Source organism: Stegastes partitus, unplaced genomic scaffold (assembly GCF_000690725.1).
Source record: "Stegastes partitus isolate 25-593 unplaced genomic scaffold, Stegastes_partitus-1.0.2 Scaffold1574, whole genome shotgun sequence".
In the NCBI taxonomy this organism is placed as follows: Eukaryota; Metazoa; Chordata; class Actinopteri; family Pomacentridae; genus Stegastes; species Stegastes partitus.
In genome coordinates this window covers 86,296-107,740 of record NW_007579305.1, presented here as the reverse complement: position 1 = coordinate 107,740, position 21,445 = coordinate 86,296, and the positions used below count along the sequence as shown (strand labels likewise).

The following is a 21,445-nucleotide window of genomic DNA, read 5'->3' as shown; positions in this document are numbered from 1 at the left end:
ACGACACCACGACGTTTATATAAAAATACATTTATTTCAGGGTTTTGTTGATGTTGCTGTACCCGACTCCTAAACAGGTCATCAGGACTTTGTCGCCTCCTTTCCTCTCGTCTTCTGGCGGCTTCTGCACCTCGATCTTGAACATAATCTGGAAGAAATCTCTAATGTGTCTGAGGAACTCGATCCTGGGGAGAGAGGAGGGAGAGGGTTTCGTGTTGATGCGTCATTTCTATTTGTATTTGACACAACACAAGCCCAACTGTCAGCAGTATTACACCACAATAGCACAGTGTCCTCAGATAGACATTACATTCTTAAAGCCAGGATAGAAAACACTCGTAATTATGAAAAAATGTAATCAAATACACAGCGTTGACGACCTCCAGCGTTACCAGAGTCAGAGGAAGGGTGTATTGTGATGGCACTGCCAATCTTCAGTTATCATAGTACTGTACTTGAGAGGGACACAGCACCGGTACCATGATAACTGAAAATGGACAGTTCATAGATCGCTCTGCACTCACGGCGACGTCTCGTGCTCGGCTGCTTTTCCCTTGACATGTAAAAAGGCTTTGTTTGCGTGTTATAAAAGCACCTGCTAGAACGTGAATACATCGACATGCATCACACGTTCACCTCCGTATGAGCGGACAATGTAAACAACCATGTGAACACACAGCTGGACCGGTCCTCTGATAATGCTCAGAAGCATGTAAACATTTTCTACAAGGCAAGAGAAAGTGCTGCAGCATTAACAGACATTTTCTATTTGCTTTCCATCAATCAGTGTGTTTCTGCAACTAAACACTACAAACTAGTTGGTAAACTAGTGAAAATGACTTCACAGTTTTGTGCTCTTTGACAGAAAGCCGGTTCTTTTCCTGCGACTTTCAGGGCTGAAGTCCAACAAACCCTTGGGAGTATTAATCGCTCCCAGTCATTTATTTATTTTGCCAGCATTCAATGCACCACAGTGAGACAAGAACTTTGGAATATTGTCTCGACTAGTAGAAGGATAACTAAGCGCCGGGTGCATTTGTCATCTGTACATTAACTTATAAATAAGCAAAGGGCCTGTTTGTGTAGTTCAGTAGGACAGAGCGGTGCGGTGGTGAATAATCACGGCTTACGTGTACGGGGAGAGGGGTCCGAGCAGAACCTTCGACACATCCTGCTGGCCAAGGGTCATCAGGAGCAGCGCCAGGCTCTGATTGGACGAATCCACGCAGCCGCCCTAAAGCAGGGAAAGAGGAGGGGCCCGTGTGTTTTAGCAACAAAAACAACAGCGACATACGTCATAGAGGTGGAGATGTTTAGAGAGACGTGAACCCCCTGACTGTTGGGATTGACCGTGTCAGGTCCAACTCCGATAGCCCTTGATGTCGATCCAAACCAAAGACAAACATGCGTCCGAAGCCACAGCTCTCAGAAAAACAACCGTCGTTTTTAGTCATTCATTTTTAAGGTACATTTAAATTCAGAACACACTTAATTCTTAGCGAGCAGATACAAGCAGCTATTGGTCACAATGAAGTCTTTTTTTATACTAAATTAAATTTTTTTTTACAATCTAATCTCTTTCTCCATCCATCCTACAACATCTTTCTCTTCGTCTTTACCTAAATGCTTCCTTTTCTTGCCCCAACTGACTTTCTAACTTTTGCCAACGCTCCCCGTTTCCTCTACTTGAGATATTTCGAGGACAGAAGCTCCACACTCTGAGTGAGGACATACCACTGCGATTACTCCACAAGACTGATGTTTCCCAAGACACAGCTCGGACGCGCCCAAGTGCTTATAAACTAAAAGAACTTTGAATGACTGTCCGCTGACAGCTTCAGTAGGTTTGTTTTATTGTGCGTCTATTCTGAGTCGTGGTCCCGTCATGCAGCGCGATGGCTCCGTGACAACTCGTCAGCAGGGATATGATTCAATTACATAATCATATCACTGAGACCATGGTGACATTGTTTTCATTGTTTAATGGATTTTGCTAATTGCATTCCTTTTCCGAGGGGATGGGATTTATCAGACTTCCAATTCAGTCAAAGAACTACGTCACCACTTGAACTGCGTAACCTCATGGAGAACCACGCTCCACCTTAACTCCATCATTTTACTATAATGGATTAATTATTTTATCATACCATCTAGTTTAACTGTCAGTACGTTTTGCATGTGCACTGTCTGGATAAGTTAGTGATCTTTTTCAGGACATTTTACAAAATAAATCTCACTTCTTTGCCTCCAGTAAAAATATAGTAGTGACATTTTTATCAACACCAAACCACAGCCGTCGAGCTACAACTACCTCCATTTTTCCTGCTCTTGTACTTCATTGTAGTACAAACCGACAACTTGAACAACTCCCATTTCCAAACCACCAGTTTCACCCAGAGACGGTTGAGATGTCCCAAGTGGCCACAAGCCGACCACAAGGCCTCGCGGAAAAGTCCCTTGAATCCTTCGAGCGAAAGGAAATCCTTTCCCAACATTCAAATATACAAAAACAACACAGCAGAGACACACTGAAGCAAGTTCTATGCTGCAATAAAATACACAATTGGTTGATGTAAACCTGTATAACTGTCTGACACAAAGTTGAGCTCATGCCAACGAGGTGCTACAGAAACATGTTGTACTTTAGTTAGTCAGCAGTGAACAATGCAGCAGGTTAACGTCATTCTGCTGGAGAACAGTAACCTGGTCTGTTAACGCTAAATAAAAATGACTGGACCCTTTCCTCAGATTCTTTCACACCTGTTTAGCAGCCATTACCACGTATTCATACAGTGACAAAAAAATAGATAGTTAAAAATTCAAGGTAATTCCACATTAAAAAGCCAAAAAGGAAACCGTGCGCCACTTACATCAGCTCCTGCCCTGTGTTGATGTTGCTTCCAAAAACAACAAGTCCATGGAGGAGCTTTGGTTTACTACTAGCACACTGTACTGATTAACCAGAAGACAAACAGACTGACACATGCAGAGCACCCCTGCCCTTAAATGTGAATCGAGGGGGGAAAAAAAAAACAAACAAAAAAAACAGCTTTTTTTTTCAGATTAAAAAAAATTAACCATTCCAAGAGTCACACGTCCATCGTCCTGGTGGGGTTATCCTTTGTCTTCTCGCCTCCTGCTGCAGTTAGGTATTAAAACCAGCTGTTATTCAAATGCTGGTGGATCTACCTGCTCCTTCCAGTAGCTTTATCGTTTTTAAAAACAGGGACAAAACCATTTTTACAGGATTTCTTAACCCACCACCCTCCCTGAAGAAAACCGTTGGCTCTGCTGCTGCTGCTGCTGCTGCTTGGGGGTGAAGAGGATGCGTCCAACAATATTCCTCTTTCAGAGTTAATCAGCACTACCCTGACCAGCTAACTGGACTCACATGGCTCCTATAAGAGACGGCTGAGGGGCTGAGCCATGTGGGCGCAAACTCGAGTCACAGAATCTCATTGTACACATGGTGTTGAGGCGGTTCTTTCTCCTGCGGGACTGCATGAGCTGATCTGTGTCTGTGTGCACAGATGTTGTATGAATTTAAAGATATGGAGACAAAAATGTGACTTGGAGGGTTTTTGTTTTGGTTTTTTTTTGCCTGTGGGCACAAACATCAAAAATATTCCAGAATTACTGACTTATTAAGCGAAACAGAATGAAACAGATAAAGTTTATAAGAGTAGGTACTCAGATGTTTGACCTGGATTGTAAGGAGGTGTCCCACATAATAGCTTCATTTATTAAATAAAGTCATAATGAAATAAACATCTGAATAAACTGTGTAAATGACAGATACAAACTAAGTTAGGAAATTCTTGTAATCCTATTAACTTAATCTAAAATATTATTTCAATATTCTTATTTATTAACTATGACATATCTACTGTAATATACTATTAGAACTTTGTTTTTATGAGAGTTCACTGTTCATGCCAGATTCTATTGTGAAAATTCAGTTTTTCTTTATTTAACATAATTTTTGGACGCTGGTATTTGTTTTATTGTACTCAACACTTTAAGGCTCCATACACTGACCTACACAGAATATGGACTACATGTGATAAAACGCCATAAAAGTATGAATATCAGCGAGTTATTACTTACTTTTTTTTAAATGTTTGACCTACAAATCATATCACAATGTGGAGAACAACTTTGGCTCTTCACAGTGAACAGAAAGCATTTTCTTATTTCCAAAGTCCAAGTATAAAAATCATTATATTGACCACTCCAAGCTTTAATGCCCCCGTATCACACAGGCCTGGCACAAACTAACAAGACAAGAAACTTCCTCCACATGCGAACAGTACTTACATGATGGCTTTATCAAACAAACTGTGGCGTCTATCCCGGGGAAATTCTCTCATCAAACTGTCTGAATCTATACAGAAATACCCTTTAGCTGTGCTCTACATGGTGGTTCTGCCCAGCTGAACTGCAGACAGAGGCCATTACCGGGGAATGCGGGTAAACAAGAGCAGCGAATGTCATTGTTGCGCGATTGGCTTCTCATATGTCTGGCTCATGTATGTCAGGTATTCCCCAAGAATCCAGCTTTTTCCAGCGACAGACAGCAAACTGATTCTCCAGCGTCGGGTCAATTAAGACCCGCAATGACTTCCAGTGACTAAAGACTTTCCAGCAAAGTAGCCAACCAGCAAAAATGGGATTATGAGTTTGGTAAGCTTTAGTATTAAGGGGCTCTAGATGGTCACAAATGACTCAAAATATATATAGTCAGTTTGGAGTTTGTAATCAGGGCTGGTGCGAAATGTCATCAGTAAAAGTAAAGTTTTATTATCAATTTGCAGTTTCAATCAATTTACTTACAACTATATAAACTTAACACAAGCATGACTGGACTACATGTGCACCGCTAGCAACATGTCGTGACCATTATAAAAGAAAAACACGAGCAGCAGCTGTGCAGCGATCACGACAATGCAGCAAACTGTGCAGTTCAAAGTATTTGGACCTGGGTGGTCATCAGCATCTTACTAATGGATTTTCAACTGGGTAAATGCGTACCGTGTCTTTCCTGATTTAAAAAACACTTCTGACTCTCGGAGACACACGATTTGCTCCCATTCCGCTGTGTGCTTTTGTCGTAGGTTTGATTTGCTGCCACGTTTAGTTTAAATGGAGTTTTTACCAACTTTACTCTGTCAGGTGATTGTTTGACTTCCACATCACTCACTATCTTACTTTTGTCCATGTGTTTGACCGGCAAAGCTCACACATCTCATCGAGGGGCTACGTTACTCTAGAGAAGCACCTCTCACTGCAAGAGCTGCTGTTGTTTGAAACACAGCAGGAGACACACAAGTCAAGACTTTGCGATTTCATTCATTTTTCCCCATTATGCAAAAACGAGACTCAAGCTGGATTGTATTCTTTAAACTCTTATCAGACGTGTAAGAGATAAGAACAAGCAGAAAACCACCTTGCCTGCTTGAATTATGCAAATTTAACAGGACGGCAGTTGCTTTGTACATCAGTTGGGTGATGAAAGAGTTTCCTCTTGCGGCGCTAGAGCCACTGAGGCATGAAAAAAGCCCAGGGGACGACAGTGTTTATACTAAAAACTCGTACGACCTGCTATCCAGAGCCAGTTCTAGAGCCAAGGTAAACCCAAGGGAAGCTAAATAAGCATCAAAAAATTCATATTCAAGGCCAAAATAAATCTGATCCCAGGCTGAGACACCTGGTGTAATGCATCTTTGCTTTGAGGGCCACCTTAAAAACAAACACATCACTAACGCGGCTGAGTGTGCAGAAGGCGTTCGTTATCTCAAGTGCTTACCCGATAAACTTCCTCCAAAAGCAGCTTGGCACAATTTCTACCGAGGTCCTCCGGCAGCACGGGGTCTCCCTGCCCCTGCGGCGTGGACGACATCTCTGCACTGAGGAAGCAGCCGTTCAGCGTCTCTGCCACCAGCGTCAGACCAAAACCTGGAGACCTGCGGCAAACCAGATGGAATCATTTACCGTCTTCTTTAATGAGACAGACAGAAACAAAATGGCTTTACGGCGAAGTACCGTGCGCTGAGGTACCCACTTGCCAGAGTTTGCTCCTTTCATGTGGTCGGTGTAGATATAGATGTCTGGGAGGAACTGGTTGAGGACGCTCCTGGCTGAGTCCACAATCCTGTTGGCCATCTGAGGAGAAACTCGGACAGAATATCTGCGTTTGTAGCGTCAAGGAATAACCCACAGAACAGTGAGAGTTTACTCAAGTTTACTTTACCATAACTGTGGTTGAATGTACTGAGCTAAACCTAGAGACACAGGGTATTTACACCACTTAAAGAGTTATTTACTCTAACGATTATAGAGATACTCTAAATATTTTAATAGTTTGAGATATGGCTTTTGACATTTTCTAAAACATATTACTTTTTCACTTTCCTAAATAAAAAAATACTAAAATTTTTAAAGATATTGTAATTTGTGGAGATACACTAGTGTATTAGCAGCACATTTAAAGTCAAGAAAGTCTCCTGCCTTTAAAAACAATCCTGTGTTCTTCTGTTGAAGACAGACTGAAAGGATGAGTGACTGATTCATCAACTGGCTCAATATCAGGCAACACTTCTGATTAGGAAGTCATGTTTCTAAGCAAAAAACACTTCATTCAAGTTTCTCCAATGGGATGAGTTGTTGCTTGCCTTTTTTATGTTATTGTAAAGTGGACGTTAGGACAATATGAGCAAGAGAGATTCAGATTTGTCACCACTTTCTGATATTCCATGAGCAAAATCCTCACTAAATAATGAAAACCGAGATTAGCTGCAACTGACGGTTTCATTGCTGTTCAGTTTTCCTTTTACTTTCATGTAAAAGGAGAATAAAGGAGACCACGAGCCCAACAAGGATACGCTACTCCTCTGATCCTCTTGATCTTGCCGGCCTCCGTGAGCTGGACCGGCTTGATGCTCTTTCGGACCGGACACGTGAAGACCACCTCTCCTCCCCCGCCGGGTGCCATCCCCCTCTTCACCACCTGAGGGAGCAGCAACACAGAGACTGAGACAGAGAAAGACACGCTGCCTATATCTGAACGCATCCCCCGCAAACATGCAAAAAACTCTACACCATCAACAGGTGACCGAGCGGTCCTCACCTTGAGATCAAAGCCTTCTCCATCGATGCCAAACTTCTTCATCAGAGGGAGAGCCGTGGACTTGAGCAGGTCGACCTGCGAGAAACACGAGAGTCTAAAATCCCGAAATGAGCTTCTGTGTCAGCGGAGGGTTGAAAATGTCAAATGCCTCGCAAAGGAACAACAGGGCAAAAACCTTACAACAAACAAATTCTCCTCGCAGCAACAAACAGAGATGCTGTTCACAGTTTCCATGACAACAGCTCCCTTCAATGTCTCCAATTCATGCTCCTTACTGCTTCCTTTTGTCTGGTTTGTTGACATTACCCTCTTTGAAACAATGCAGCTCATAGCAAAGAGCCCAAAAAAAAAAGATGACGCGGTGTCTGACACCAGCTTTGCTATAACAACATGTGAAACAAACCTGGGGGCAAACGAGGAGAAATAATGGGTCACCAGAGGGGAAAACTGAATATATTTGCACATGTTGGAACATTATCTCAACATATGAACTATTGACTTGTTACATAAAAGTGACTGTAAATTATTATGACAAGTTCTTAAGCTCCACTTTAAACTTGGAACGGTACAAACTCTTCTGTTGATCTCAGCTGGCGTGTAACTGCACGTCCCAATGCGAACACTAGAGGGCAGTGTCCATGTGGCTTATGGAGTTGAGCTCAGTTTAACACGTTTCTTTGTCGGGGCATGATTCAGCCCCACAAGCTGGATGAGTCAAACTCGAACAACAAAACGATCAATCAGAGGGTCATTTACCGTTGGGTCCATGGGGTCGTTGGTGACGCCCTTCAGCGTGGCCTTCAGGGACGTCTTCATGAACGGAGCCAGCATGAGCAGAGCCTCCAGGTAGTAGCCTATCGAACGCTGAGGGCTGCAGTCATGTTCCACAGAGCCTCCGTACAACAGGCCAGGCTGGTAGAATAACACGGTGCCTAGGAGAGACAGAGAATGAGTCCGTTATATGCATAACACCACTATACAGCACCAAGGTCTTATTAGTGCTGCGACTGATGATTATTTCCACTGTTGATGGTTCCCCCATTAATCAACTGCGTTCATAAAATATCAGAAAACTGCGAGATCATGTCCTCAAATGTCTTCTTTTGTCCAGAACCCCAAAGATACTCAGTTTTGCCCTCATAAAGGAGAGAAGAAGCCAGAAAATATGTATAACTACGAAGCTGGAATCCCACAATTTTTACTTTTTTTTCCCCATAAGAAAGTGCTCAAGATCAATGGATCATCAAAAATAGTTGGGGATCAATTTAATAATTTAATAGCTGCTAACTGATCAATTAATCCATGCAGCTCAATTTGCTTTTTCCATGAGTCAGTGTAATCGATTAACTAGCGCAAAAAAAAAGAGGCAGAAATAACATGACACAGCTTTGGAAATAATTACTATCCCCAGCAATCACTGTTTTCTGCTTCTTCCTTTGTGGTTCTCGATGGAGCCAGACTGTGTCTTCTCCTTCATGTAGTCATGGATGTTGTTTTGCTGATGACAAGCCAGTTTAGTGACGACTCTTTGGCTGCATCGCTCTTCATGTCCGTCTTCTCAACATCTCGCACGTCTCTTCTCAGACAGTTTAGTTGCACAAAATGTGTTTGACTCAAGAAATGTTTTCCATCATCTAGTGTGAATTTTGGCATTTTTTAGTTTAAACACATCTTATTTCAAATACAATTTTAAGTCTTTTTTAAACGTCTTTTAGAAAATGCTTCAATTATATAACCACTGTGGTAAAACTCAAACAAGATGATCAATGTCTGTCATGTGAAAGTAACTGTGAGAGGTAACCGAATACTTATTTCCAAAGTTGTACTTGTGTAATATGCAAAACACACAAAAAACTCAAAATCCTGCTTTGCATTTACATAGCCTCAAGTCTTAAGTTGCACAACTGAAATGTTAACATACCTTTTCTTTGACAGCTGTTATATAAACCACATCATCTCTGACAAAGCTCAAACTCAGTCATTTGAACACTTACCTGTTTGGTTAATTTCTATTCTGGATCCATTCGTCACTTTGTCCAGCAGTCTGATGAAACTGGCCTCAAAATCTGGAGAAAGAAGAAAGAAAATATGATCAGAAAGTCGAACAAAACCTCTTCAAACAGCTAAAATTATGCATAAAAAGTACATTTTCTTAAAAACTAAACCCTCTTCTTCAGACTTTGGCTCATGTCAGGAAGTACTTTTAGAGCAAACTTGTGTTTTCTTTGTGTGTTTGGAGACAAAACACATGAAGTCAAACAGGCGGATTGTTGTGGGAACTTCGGATAATAATCACGTGCCAACACAAAACGCTTCACTAATGTAAAAAAAATAGCTCCGTAAGCAACACTTTAAGGCTCCAGACGAGTTTAACAACGACACGATTTTGCACAATTACATTTATCTTCCATCCACGCCACTGCCCCGTGATTTTCCCCCACCTCCGCCGCCCAGCGACCGAACACACTCCCAACTGCGTAGCAGCTAGCCCCCGTTAGCCTCGGAGCTAACTGCGACGCCACACGCGGAGCGAAGCCGCGACTCACCGCGCAGCCCCGGGTTGTCGTCTCTGCTCCTGATGTTCTTAATCTTCACCCGCTTCCCGCTGAGCGTGGACAGCACCAGCCGCTGTCGGAAGAGATTGCAGCCGTCGTAGGAGAGTCCCTGGCTGGCCATGTTATTGTTGTTTGTGAGTGGCGTCAGTGAAATCCACGTGTGTTTGGTCCAGGAAGTGGGAGGCGAGAGTACGGCGGCGCAGGAGGGTCAAAAAAGGGCCCTTTGCGTTTTTTAATAAAGGATGCATTTGCCACATTGAGGTACTAGATGGCACCAGAACCATTCATTAAAACCAAGTGGGCGTGACTGAATAATAAGTCTTAAAGGCACAAAACGGATTAAAGTGTAAACAAACGGGGTTACAACCAATAACTGTGAGCATTTATTATTTAATCTTTATTTATTATGCCTTAGAAATAAGATCATACTGCAATGTAAAGCAACTCAAACTGGTTGACACGTTTAAATAGGCTGCACAGAGTAACAATAGGTTAAACCAAAAGCTTAAAGGCGTTCTCTGAGATGCACGCATGCAAACATGTATGCAAACGTCATTTAATCCTTTGAAAACGCTCAGAAAAATGTTTTAAAAGCTTAATATGAGCGCGCAGATTAGTTGTTGTCCATCCCAGCATGCCTGTCAATCTGCAGGTCTGCCAGCTCAAAGAGATCGAGGCTGGGAAGGGATTAATCACCTTGCCAAACAAGCTTTTTTTCGGCCAGCAGACCAATTATATAACCGCGTTATACAATAAACACATATCCAGTAAAGCTTTAAACACTGGCACAAGCGAGGAAGTTTCTCTTCCTCTCTTCCAAGGAGCCTCTCTTCGCTCCGTGTGCGTCGTCAGAGGTGTGCGTCCTCGTTTGGCACCGCAGCCAGCAGTGCGCAGCCGTCTTTCTCCTCCTCCTCCTCCTCCTCCTCTTCCTTCAGTTTCTGCACGTTTGCGTGAGGGCGAAGTAAAAGTCCAGAGAGACTCGGAACTGGCTGCTGAAGACGCACCCACTCTTTGTCACGTCGCGCACACTGGAAGGACGGGATCGTGGCTAAACCTGCTCCTATCGAGTCTCGGTTCAGCATCCTGATAGTTCCATCCTGAGGGGTTTCGGGAGAAGGGTGTTCTGTTTCTAGGAATTCAAATTAAAGCCAAAATGGTTCTGCAGAGAGTCGTTCGTGCTGTCATTATGGGACCTCCTGGATCTGGGAAGGGAACCGTGTCTGCGCGCATAACCAAAAGTTTTGGACTGAAGCACCTTTCTAGTGGGGATATTCTGAGAGCCAACATCAACGCAAAAACAGGTAACATGACCAAACTAAGGCCATGCAGATGCTGTCTTATTATGGTGTGTGTTCAGGTATGTGTTGAAATAAAAACACTTAGTCTTTATGATTGTGCTCTGTTAGAAATAATCTCATTATAAGCAGCTTGTTACACACACATGGTGAGGTTTGTTCAAGGCACCACTCCTCCAACAGTCTGAGCTCTTATCTTGCTGTGACAGAAGAGTATTATTTGTCTTTCTCACTGTAACCAAGGTCAAACTGGTTTCCAGGGTTATAGAAGGTGTTGATACTGCAAACAATCGACCCAACATTACCAGAACTTGGACGGAGGCCCACTACTCCTCAATATCACCTTGAATGAAGATAAAGAAGAGGTGTAAAGTTTATAACCTAAGCCGTGAACTTTTGTTCCTTGAGGGGAGGAGCTGCAGATAATGTCTGGGTTCTTTTTTTTTTTTTTACAACTGTATGACAGAGCGGCTGCAGGGTTGAACAATCCCACAGCAGCGACATGTAATCAGGCTTTAAACATTGTTTATGCACACGTTCATTCTTCCTCTTCGTGGCCTGTTATTCCTCAGAACTGAGCACAGACACAGTTCCTCAATTTAACTTGTATTGTTGGCAGCTGAGCAGCTCCAAGCATTTCTCCTCATTGATCATCCCTGATTATATTTTCCTCATTCAGTTCTTTGATTTCCGCTTCTTGAGAGTGACTCACTTTCTAGTTGTCAGGAAAATGCAGTTCTGTATTTTGCTTTCAAGCTTGATCACATCGCTTTAAATGGACCCATTCATTTCCTCCTCCTCCACTGTCACTTTGACATGCAGCTTTCTAAACAGGATTCATTGTGCGGGCTCAAAGCTGCATATTCATGACATTTTCACAAACTGACAGAAAACAACAACACCTCGGTCTATATAAGTTGTACCCTCAGCGACATCAGATATTAGCACAATTTCTGCAAGGCTTGTCAGGAAATTCCTTTCTTCCACTGGACTCTGACCAGTTAAAGTGGAAGTGAGAGAGAAAAAAGAAGACACCCCTGTGGTTCGGCCTCTTCAAACTTGTAATGTCCCTTTAAATTTTCCATTAGGTTGCTTTCGGGTGGGAAAAAAAGTTCTACACTGTGTCATGATACGTCTGTTTTTGTGCTGGGTGCATCGTTTTACTTTCCTTCTTCCGTAATTCAGCACCACAAGTTGTGTCTTTAAAATTCTAAAATGCAGTGTTGTGGCATTGTGCAACACTTCACAAATGCAGCTGAAACGTGCAAAAGCTTCCAGTTCTTCTGGAGAAAATGAACCTCATTAGATGCTTTTGACACGTAGGTCATTTTTCACATGGTGGTTAAACTAGTCTTTATAAAGTCTGGATTAAAAGTGCAGGCCGGAAAAAAAGAAGCTTAATTGTGTGATGGGTTTGAACAGCATCCTCACTCTGTGTCTCTTGTTTTGTGTGTTTGTGTCAGAGCTCGGTCTGCTGATGAAGTCCTGTATTGATCAGGGTCAGCTGATACCTGATGACGTCATGTCTCGTCTCATCCTCAATGACCTGAGAACAATAGAGCAGAGCGGCTGGCTGCTGGACGGTGGGAGATCACAAGTTTGGATCAGGAGTTGTTGAAATGTTCTTAGCAGAGTGTGTTATCAGCATTGTTTGTCACAGGTTTCACAGCTTTTACATAGTTTGTTCTGTACAAGCAGATAAACCACTCAAGGGAATGATAACTGAGACCTTAAGCTATTTAATTTAAAGTCCACCTTTGTTCCTCGTACCCTCTGCCTTGATTTTTCTGTCTGCCTATCTCCTCGCCAGGTTTCCCTCGGACAGTATCGCAGGCGGAGGCTCTGGATGACGTCTACACTGTGGATACAGTCATCAACCTCAATGTTCCTTTCCAGACCATCAGGCAGAGGCTGACGTCTCGCTGGACTCACCTTCCGAGCGGCAGAGTCTACAACACCGATTTCAACCCTCCTAAAGTCACTGTAAATACATCCTCTCTTACTCGTTTCTTCCTTTCAGCTGCTGCTTTATTTGACATTTAAAGCTGTATTTATCCCAACTTTGCGCAACCGAAATTGCACAATGTGTCTGCAAGCATAAATCCCCTGAAAGTTTCCGTAGGACAAACAGTCTTTGTCTTTGTTGCTTGAGATCACAGAATTCTAACTGTTGAAGCATTTCTCCAAAACTTCTCTTTAGATTGAACACAAATGATGTTCAGGCAAAGAAAGGAGGATAGCAGAATAAAAAAACACAGATTTCTGACCAGGACAGACAAAACTGAAGCAGAATTACTGAAGGACAGGTTGAAAGGCATAAAACTGAGTTAAACAGAAACACACACAAAGTGATTTCCAGGTTGAAAGATTTAGAAAAATAAAATCAGAGCCTGATTTTTCCCTCTTTTTAAAACATACAAAGCTGAAGAACATGTAAGCAGGTGTTTTATATCACTGGTACTGAGCCTTTGCATAAACAAATTGAAATGCAAGTGTACCACAGAAGAAGTCTGTATTTTTAAAAGGGGATAAGAAGCCTGAATTAACATTAAAATGAGTAAAAATATCATTTTTATTTTCCGACTATCCAATTGCACACATTATTTAATTACTGGATCACAGGTTTATCACAGTTTTATAAAAATGGGAAACTGTGTCTTACACCAAATTTACCAAGTTCTCTTTTAAAAACTTTGACTTTTAAACATTTTAATATTTATTATATATATTTTCCCTCTATGATAAATAGCAGGTAGTTAATCGTGCATGTGTAAGTGTTTGAACACACACATAGCTTCAGTGCAACAGCAGACTGCTACCATCTATGCAAAGATACGGTGGAGAGTGCAGTGAATGAAGGAACAGACCTTCTTTGTGTTTGTTGTAATCCGAGCTGCTCTGCTGTATGTTTTGGCAGGCGGTCAGGCCACACGTGCATGTTAGTGCATGTGAGTCCCTCCCTTTGAAACTGTTGGCCCTCCCTGATATCACAAACTGACTGAGTAGCCGCCCACTCCGCGTTGTAGAAGTGAGATGGGAGTGCAAGATTATAGCTTTATGACCATGATTTTTTTTTTCTGATTATTCACACGTTTCCTGTGAGCTGCAAGGCTGCTCGGTGGTTAGCATCGTTGCCTTGCAGCAAGAAGGTCGCGGGATCTTTCTGCGTGGAGTCTCCATGTTCTCCCCGTGCAGCGTGGGTTCTCTCCGGGTTCCTCCCACAGTCCAGAAACATGCTGAGGTTAATTGGTGATTGTAAATTGTCTGTAGGTGTGAATGTGAGTGTGCTTGGTTGTCTGTCTCTAAGTGTAGCCCTGTGATAGACTGGTTACCTGTCCAGGTGAACCTGCCTTCACCCTGAGTCAGCTGGGATAGACTCCAGCCTCCTGTGATCCTAGTGATGTTTAAGAGGTGTATAGATAATGGATGGATGGATGGATCCTCCCTCTAGGCTCCCAAACCGATCTACATGTGTTGCACACAACCCCACAGGTGTCTCAGGCTGATTATAGGAGAGGATGATAATGCGATGGTCAGCTGAGTGAGAAAGTCTCTTCTTCTGTTTTTGCACATTTCTCTGCTACTGTAGGTCTGTACCAGAGCAGAACTGAGCAAGCAAAGCGAATTACAACGCTAGTGTGACCAACGTTCTACTGCTCTAGCGATGCCCACTGGTTCTGAATATCATACTGCGCCCCTTTAAACTAAACTCACAGAAAAATAGGAATATCCAACATTCTTATGCGTGAAGCAATACACTAAGTAGATTATGTAATTGTAATCATCGTTATGCTGCTAATTTTGGTTCAGTTGTGCACAATTGCAGGTCAACAAGCTTGCGAATGCGTCTGAGTTTCTGGGTAACCGGCGGATGATTCATAGCTGATGTCTCCTGGGTCGTGTGTTCTCTGTGCAATCTGCTGTCAGAGTTTCTGCACAGATCGGAGGAACGGCTCGTTTGTGGTTAATCATTGGCATCAGTTTATTCCTCACAGTTTAACAGAAGCAGACCTAAAAACTGGAATTAAATCAGTGAAGGGTTTAAAATGCCAGTAGTTTTTTTTTTTAATTGATGAAGCAGCTGTCAAGTATTAACGAGCACGCCGAGATAAGCTTTACAACAACTGTAACTGTTTGAGGCGCCTCACACAATCTTGTTCCCTGTAAATCTCACACACATTTTTGGATGGCACGAGAATGCTGCTCCCTCTCAGGCCCAGAAGTGCTCCTCGGGGACTGTGCATACTTTCCAAGAATATGGAAGATACTTACACATCCCTAAAACCGTCTATACCCGTTAAATTTGCAATATTCCCCACTGAACTGTGCAAGAGGCAGACGGATGCTGTGAAAGGATGCAGCTGGTAAAAGTTAAAGTTTGGATATTAGTGATGGGACTGAATGTGATATACTGTTCCTGGTGATGCATGTTTCCACTTATACTGGCTTATTTGACCTGCTGACCTTTGCTTCTCCCTGTAGTAGCTTCAGAACCACCTGTTGCTCTCTTTAACTGCATGCATTTCTTTTATTGTGCAAGTGATGTTGCTCCATGGATGGCAGTGCTTGGGTTGGTTGGTCAGTCAGCCGCTTTGATCCAGATTAAAATAATTTATTTGCTGGATTGCTTTGAAATTCTACACAGACAATAATTATCCCCACAGGGGGAAACTATGTGATTTTGATTATTCCATGACCTTTACTCTGGTGATCACATGTGTTCCTAAGTACCTGCTAGCCTTGTGACATTCCCATCAGGTCCCTCAGTTGTACTTTGTGCTCAGTTTTTATTAACAGACATTAGCATTTTAACGAAGGTGGAATGAGGCAAACATTACCTGGTAACCGTCTATAATAAAGGTATTCTTTGCACTGATTCAGGTCTGGACAAAATGCAGGGAATTCATGTATTTTTTACAAGTTAGACAGGATGCAAGTCTTTTGAAACACCAGGGCCTGCAGTTACTAATACAATCACCAACTGTTTTGGTTACTGAATAATCAGTTTGAGCAACTTTTTAAAGAAAAGTCACAATTTTCAAATTCAGAAGATCCTTCGATGTCGGCTCTTCCTGTCATTGTGAAGCAGAATTCACCAAGTGCTGGATTGTTCACCCACTAATAGGGAACATCAGCTGGGTTTAGACCGTCGTGAGACAGGATAGTTTTACCCTACTGATGATGTGTTGTTGCAATAGCAATCCTGCCCAGTACAAGAGGAACCTTCGTAATTTTGAATATTTTCTGGTTTCTTACACCTCTATGACAGTAAAGTGAATGTCTGAAGGTTGTGGACAAAACAAGACTTTCGAGGACGTCATCTTTGGGCTCTGATGGACATTTTTTTTAAAAACCATTTTTCACCATGTTATAGATCAAACCATCCATTATCTGTACACCGCTTAATCCTCACTAGGGTCATGGGGGGCTTGAGTCTATCCCAGCTGACTCAGGGTGAAGGCAGGAGACACCTGGACAGGTAACCAGTCTATCATAGGGCTACACTTAGAGACAGACAACCAAGCACACTCACATTCACACCTACAGATAATTTAGAATCACCAATTAACCTCAACATGTTTCTGGTCTGTGGGAGGAAGCCAGAGAACCCGAAGAGAACCCACGCTGCACAGGGAGAACATGGAGACTCCATGCAGAAAGATCCCGGGTGTCCTCACCGGGACGCGAACTGGTGACCTTCTTGCTGCGAGGCAACAGTGCTATTCAAGTGCGCCACCTTGCACCCCTAGATCAAACCACTGATTGATTAATTAAGAAACTAACAGATGAAAATAATCATTAGTTGCAGCCCTACAAACATCAGCATGTTACGTTGTCACTGGGAACATGTGTGTTGTTCAGCTTAAAGTGCTGCTGGTATGACAGAAGATTCCTTTTTATCACTGCAACAAAATACAAAACATCTATTGTGTAGAAGTGGGAAGTAACAGCCAACAAAACCCAGTGGAGTTAAAAAGGATTAAAAAATAAAAGTCATAAATACATCTTGCAGCAGCATGAATAGAAGGGAGCCGTCAGTATTAGTTAGTGTTCATACTTGTGTGTTTTTTTTTTTAGGATATTTCAAGTCAAAATATCTGCTGTGTAAAAGGCTTCAACAAGAAACAAAGAAGTCAGGGCAAACTAACAAGGAAAAGTCAGATCAACACCTCTTCAGCTGGTGTGAGAACTGCTTGGCATCGCTTTGTGTTTCCAGAGCAGCGCTATCTTTTCCTACCGTGTGTAATGTGTCAGCTGAACAAATCCTACCCACAGCTGTAGATCAGTACAACTACAGCGTCTCTGTCTGTTATATATGGGGTATTTAAATTGAGTTTCTGTGCTTTTTCCAGGGTTTGGATGATGAGACAGGGGAGCCTCTGGTCCAGAGGGATGATGACAAACCGGAGACGGTCACACGGAGACTGAAGGCCTATGAGAACCAGACGGAGCCCGTCTTAGAGTACTACAGGTAGATCATTACAGATTACTGCACGTTTACCCCCTTTATAGCTGTTTATTACATCACCGGGGCTCAGCTCTTGATGAGAATTTAATTTGCACCACAGCACAGAGACACAAGATGCAAAATGAGGCAAATGTTCTGCTGAAGTGGTCGTGAAATAGATGATTAAATGTAGGTAAAAGGCCACAGCTAGTTGCTATTCAACCTCGACCTTGGACTGTTCTGTCTTTTCATTTTCTTTGCAGTTGCATAACTGAAAGAACTGCTCAGGAACTGGATTCCAAGAGGGCAGGCTAATAGGCTTTCTGCTTATGCTTGTGCCTATTAAATGAATACACAGATTACTAAACATTTATTCTAAAGATTAAGCTGAAGCAATAAAACCCAGCAAAAGAGTGCATGCCTCATATTTTATATGTCTGGACTATTTCGTCAGGAAAACATGTTGGTCTTTATTCCCTTAAACCACAAGAATGTGCTCATCTGGTGTCTCACTTTAGTTATTTTTATTTTTTACCACTAAGCATAAAAATCTGTTTATTAACTGTAAGAAATGCAGAAAATTTCAGAGTGATAATAGGAGAAGTTAGAGTTCACATTAAATGCTTTAAATAATTGGCCTTTGATTGCTATCTCACTTTGTTTGCTGTATATTTTAGAGCTAACATTCACAGTTCTATGCACAGTAACCCCTGATTATCAGAGTATAAGCATGAATCTCTACTTGCTGTATTGTAATGTTTCAAAAAACAACAACATGGCCTTTCCCCTCCAGGAGTAAAGGTGTGCTAGAGACCTTCACGGGGACAGAAACCAACAAGATATGGCCGCACGTCGAGGCGTTCCTCCACAGAAAACTCTCCTCCATCAATCAGAAGGTGGCGTAGAAAGCCCGAACAGAAAAGGCCTGAAGTTTACCAGCAGAAATCACTCCGCCTTCTGTGAAACAAAGGGAAGAGAAATTTATGTAATAATATATTCTGAATGTTTGAAATGAGGAACACGGGGGCCGGTCGCACAAAACACCGCAAGTTAAGAGTTTCCTTAAGTCTGACTTCAGATTTCTTAAGTTGCACAAAGTTCCTTAGGGGTTTTTAACATGTTCATTTACATTTTTAAGGTGTTTTCTTATCTTTGTGTAATACTTAAGGAATAGTAGAAACTGTTGCACAAAAGACCTGAGCGACCAAAGTAAAGAAAAAAAACAGTTAAGGTACCTGTGAGTCTGTTATAACCAAGTTTATGGAGATAATTGAAGAAAATAATTCATTTTTGCCACAGTTTTCTCCCACATTTGTTGTTTTCCATCATTTGTGGATCAAATTTTTTATGTGCTTTCTTTTTTATAAACATTCCTTTGGAAGCAGAACCTTTTCCTCCTCTGACAAATTTTATTTTGGACAATTTTCTGAGACAAAAAGTGCAGACAATCAGTAATTGCAGAATTTTAAAACTTCTTTCGGTGCTATAAACGCTTTAGTGTTATTCCTTTACTGAGAAGCATTTTAAGAGTGCACGATCCTTAAGCCAGTCCTTTAGTTAAGAGCTTAAGCCTGAGGCAGGAGGTGATTTGAGGGGCATCAGGGGCAATCCCCATCCCCCCTTTTACCCTGCCTTCCCCGCTGTGTGTGTGTTGTGTGTTGTTGTGTTGGACCACTGCGGTTCACTGGACCATCCCCCCTGTTAGAAACTACCACATCACCTCCTGATCTTAGGTGTTTCACTTCAGGAGGAAAACCTTGTGGTGTTTTGTGCAGCCGGCCTCTAGATGTTGTGAAAACTCCACTTTTTAAAAAAAAAAGCTTCTTATACCACTTGTTGCACCGTTTCTGCAACGTTATGAAGAGAGTTTGGTAAAATTCTCAGGGTGTGTGTGCAAAATCTTCAGTTGGTAAGAGTTCAGACGGACTGTTATTTCGTGCCTTCATAAAGCAGCTTCAGATATTAAGATCTTTAACTGTAGAATCTGAAGGTTGCGTTTGCACAAGATGTACAGACAGAATCATTCAGTGTGTTCTCCTGGTGAACCATGTGTGCATTTTTCATTTCAAGGATTTCTTTTTGCAGTTTTCTCAGCTGATCTGGCTGAAAAGAATTAGCACACACACAAGATACATTTACAGCGTTCTTCATGAGATGTCGTGGTTTTAGTAAAACAGAAAGGTGTGTGTGTACCTGCCTTAGTGGGACTGTTGCCCTAAAGGGAAATGTGCCATGTTCTACAAACGACTGTAAACTCACTAAAGCACTCCAGTGCCTTCTGCTGCTTCTGACCATGTAACTGGTAGCTCAGTGAATGTAAAATGCATTTCTTTTGTAACCATGGACCACACACACACGAAATAACCAACCACACTTATTGTATTTGAATATTTTTTTAATCATCACAAGAAACCATTATCATATAACAGCTTCTTAAAACCACCTCGAGTCTTAATGTCGTTTCCGTGTTAACCAGCCGCTCTGCTTCTACTGACCGACTGATATTTGCCATTTAATGTGACTCCACAACTGAGGATGTAACTGAAAAGATATGCCAACACACACACACACACACACACATCACCACAGTTTGTACAGGGCTATCGTCTTGGTGGAAGCTATCGCGGTCCTTCGAGGTCGATCTGCTGTGTTTTTTTTTTTTGCACTTTGCTCGAAATAAAAGCCACAGAAACCTGCCTTGCGGTGCGCTGTGCAGACGGATGATGTTTCCTGGTTGTCCCGTGCACTCCTAAATACTTGAATGCAACGTTTGAAAGCCGATCTCCTGTTTCGTAGACAAGTATTTATGAATCACAATAAACTCATCGTACTGTACACCAGAAGGACGCGACTTAAGTGTTTTCATTTAACTGATTTGGGCGGTAACATGTCTGCGCCTGTAACATTTAAAAGGAGAACTCCACTCATTGATAAACTGATAAAGCCTTGAGCTTGCAGGTGACACAGTTCTGCTCCACAACCCTTTAGTTTAGCTTTTAAAATTGTTTTCTACAGGTTTCCAAGAGCCACAAAAGCCTTTGTACAACTTCACCTTACATATTCAGTAGCGCTCCCTCAGGCCGACAAACACACTTTGATGTGTAAAATCAGTGGAGTTACTCTATAAAGGATTTAATTACAAAGCCATCCAAAGGTCGTCAGTTTTAAATGTTAAAGGATCCCATTGTAAAGCCACCGCAGGCCGACTGACAGCAGCAGCAATCGACAAGAAGACAAATATTTAGCTCTGGTTTTGTGTTTGAGCTTCTCGCTGTAGTGTGCTGTGAATGTGAAGTGTAATCTTCCTACAGCTCGTTGCTAAGTGACAGAAACACCAAGTCTCAAGATACTAGTTCGGATAAACTTCAGAAACACGAGACTTCCAAAAGCCAAGACACCAGAGACAGCGGCCACAGGTTTAGTACAGCAACACAAGCCCGATAATTAGATTTGCATAGTTGAGTAGTCGTTGTGGACGATGACAAAGAAAAAACAACATTTAGGTCCACTATGTAGCTTCACTGCTGACAACACCGGCTTGTTTTACAGTATTTTTGTTTCATACGTCAGACAGGAACTGAAATAATAATTGGTGAGATGATAACAGCTGCTGAATCAACAATGCATCACAAGCAGCCTCGAGTTTTATTCAATGTATGGTTGGTACTTCAGGTTGGAGTAGAAATGCTGCTTTCTGTTGCCTTGCTAAATAAAAGGGAAGCCTAATGAATCTGGTTAAAGCTCACCCAAGAGACAAAGAAAGGCAAAAGGACCAAAACACAAAAGGTGAAATATAAATGTCACACAAGCTCATCACAGGATAAAAAAAATGTCAAATTCACTTCTGGATGACTGGGAACAAAGCAAAAAAAAAACACAAATCAAAGTTACACGATGCAGAGGAACAGTAAAGTCAACACTTCCTCCTTAACGATTTCCATTTTTGAAAAGAGAAATATAAAGTGCAGGACACATTCAGGTGCAGAGAGCTCCGTTCTGCACACACACAGTAAAAGTCTCT

The 21,445-nt window shown here is 42.1% G+C and overlaps 2 protein-coding genes across 3 annotated transcripts; one reads left to right on the top strand and one right to left on the bottom strand.

Moving 5' to 3' along the window:
- Nucleotides 1–10: 10 nt before the first annotated feature.
- On the bottom strand, nucleotides 11–9,858 carry rcl1 (RNA terminal phosphate cyclase-like 1). Of its 2 annotated transcripts, none has more exons than XM_008300689.1 (9): nucleotides 9,673–9,858; nucleotides 9,121–9,192; nucleotides 7,883–8,058; nucleotides 7,127–7,201; nucleotides 6,882–7,006; nucleotides 6,062–6,187; nucleotides 5,807–5,963; nucleotides 1,131–1,234; nucleotides 11–185 (listed from the first exon to the last, which is right to left on the bottom strand). In XM_008300689.1, the coding sequence occupies exons 1-9, from the start codon at nucleotides 9,800–9,802 to the stop codon at nucleotides 32–34; spliced, it is 1,119 nt and encodes a 372-aa protein (XP_008298911.1). In that variant the 5' UTR covers nucleotides 9,803–9,858; the 3' UTR covers nucleotides 11–31. The 2 variants fall into 2 exon arrangements, with proteins under 2 accessions (XP_008298911.1, XP_008298912.1); XM_008300690.1 differs by lacking the exon at nucleotides 9,673–9,858 and adding an exon at nucleotides 9,525–9,540.
- Nucleotides 9,859–9,979: 121 nt separating this feature from the next.
- Nucleotides 9,980–20,267, top strand: ak3 (adenylate kinase 3). Its single transcript, XM_008300683.1, has 5 exons — nucleotides 9,980–10,982; nucleotides 12,440–12,559; nucleotides 12,787–12,959; nucleotides 17,330–17,448; nucleotides 18,218–20,267. The coding sequence occupies exons 1-5, from the start codon at nucleotides 10,835–10,837 to the stop codon at nucleotides 18,327–18,329; spliced, it is 672 nt and encodes a 223-aa protein (XP_008298905.1). The 5' UTR covers nucleotides 9,980–10,834; the 3' UTR covers nucleotides 18,330–20,267.
- Nucleotides 20,268–21,445: the final 1,178 nt, after the last annotated feature.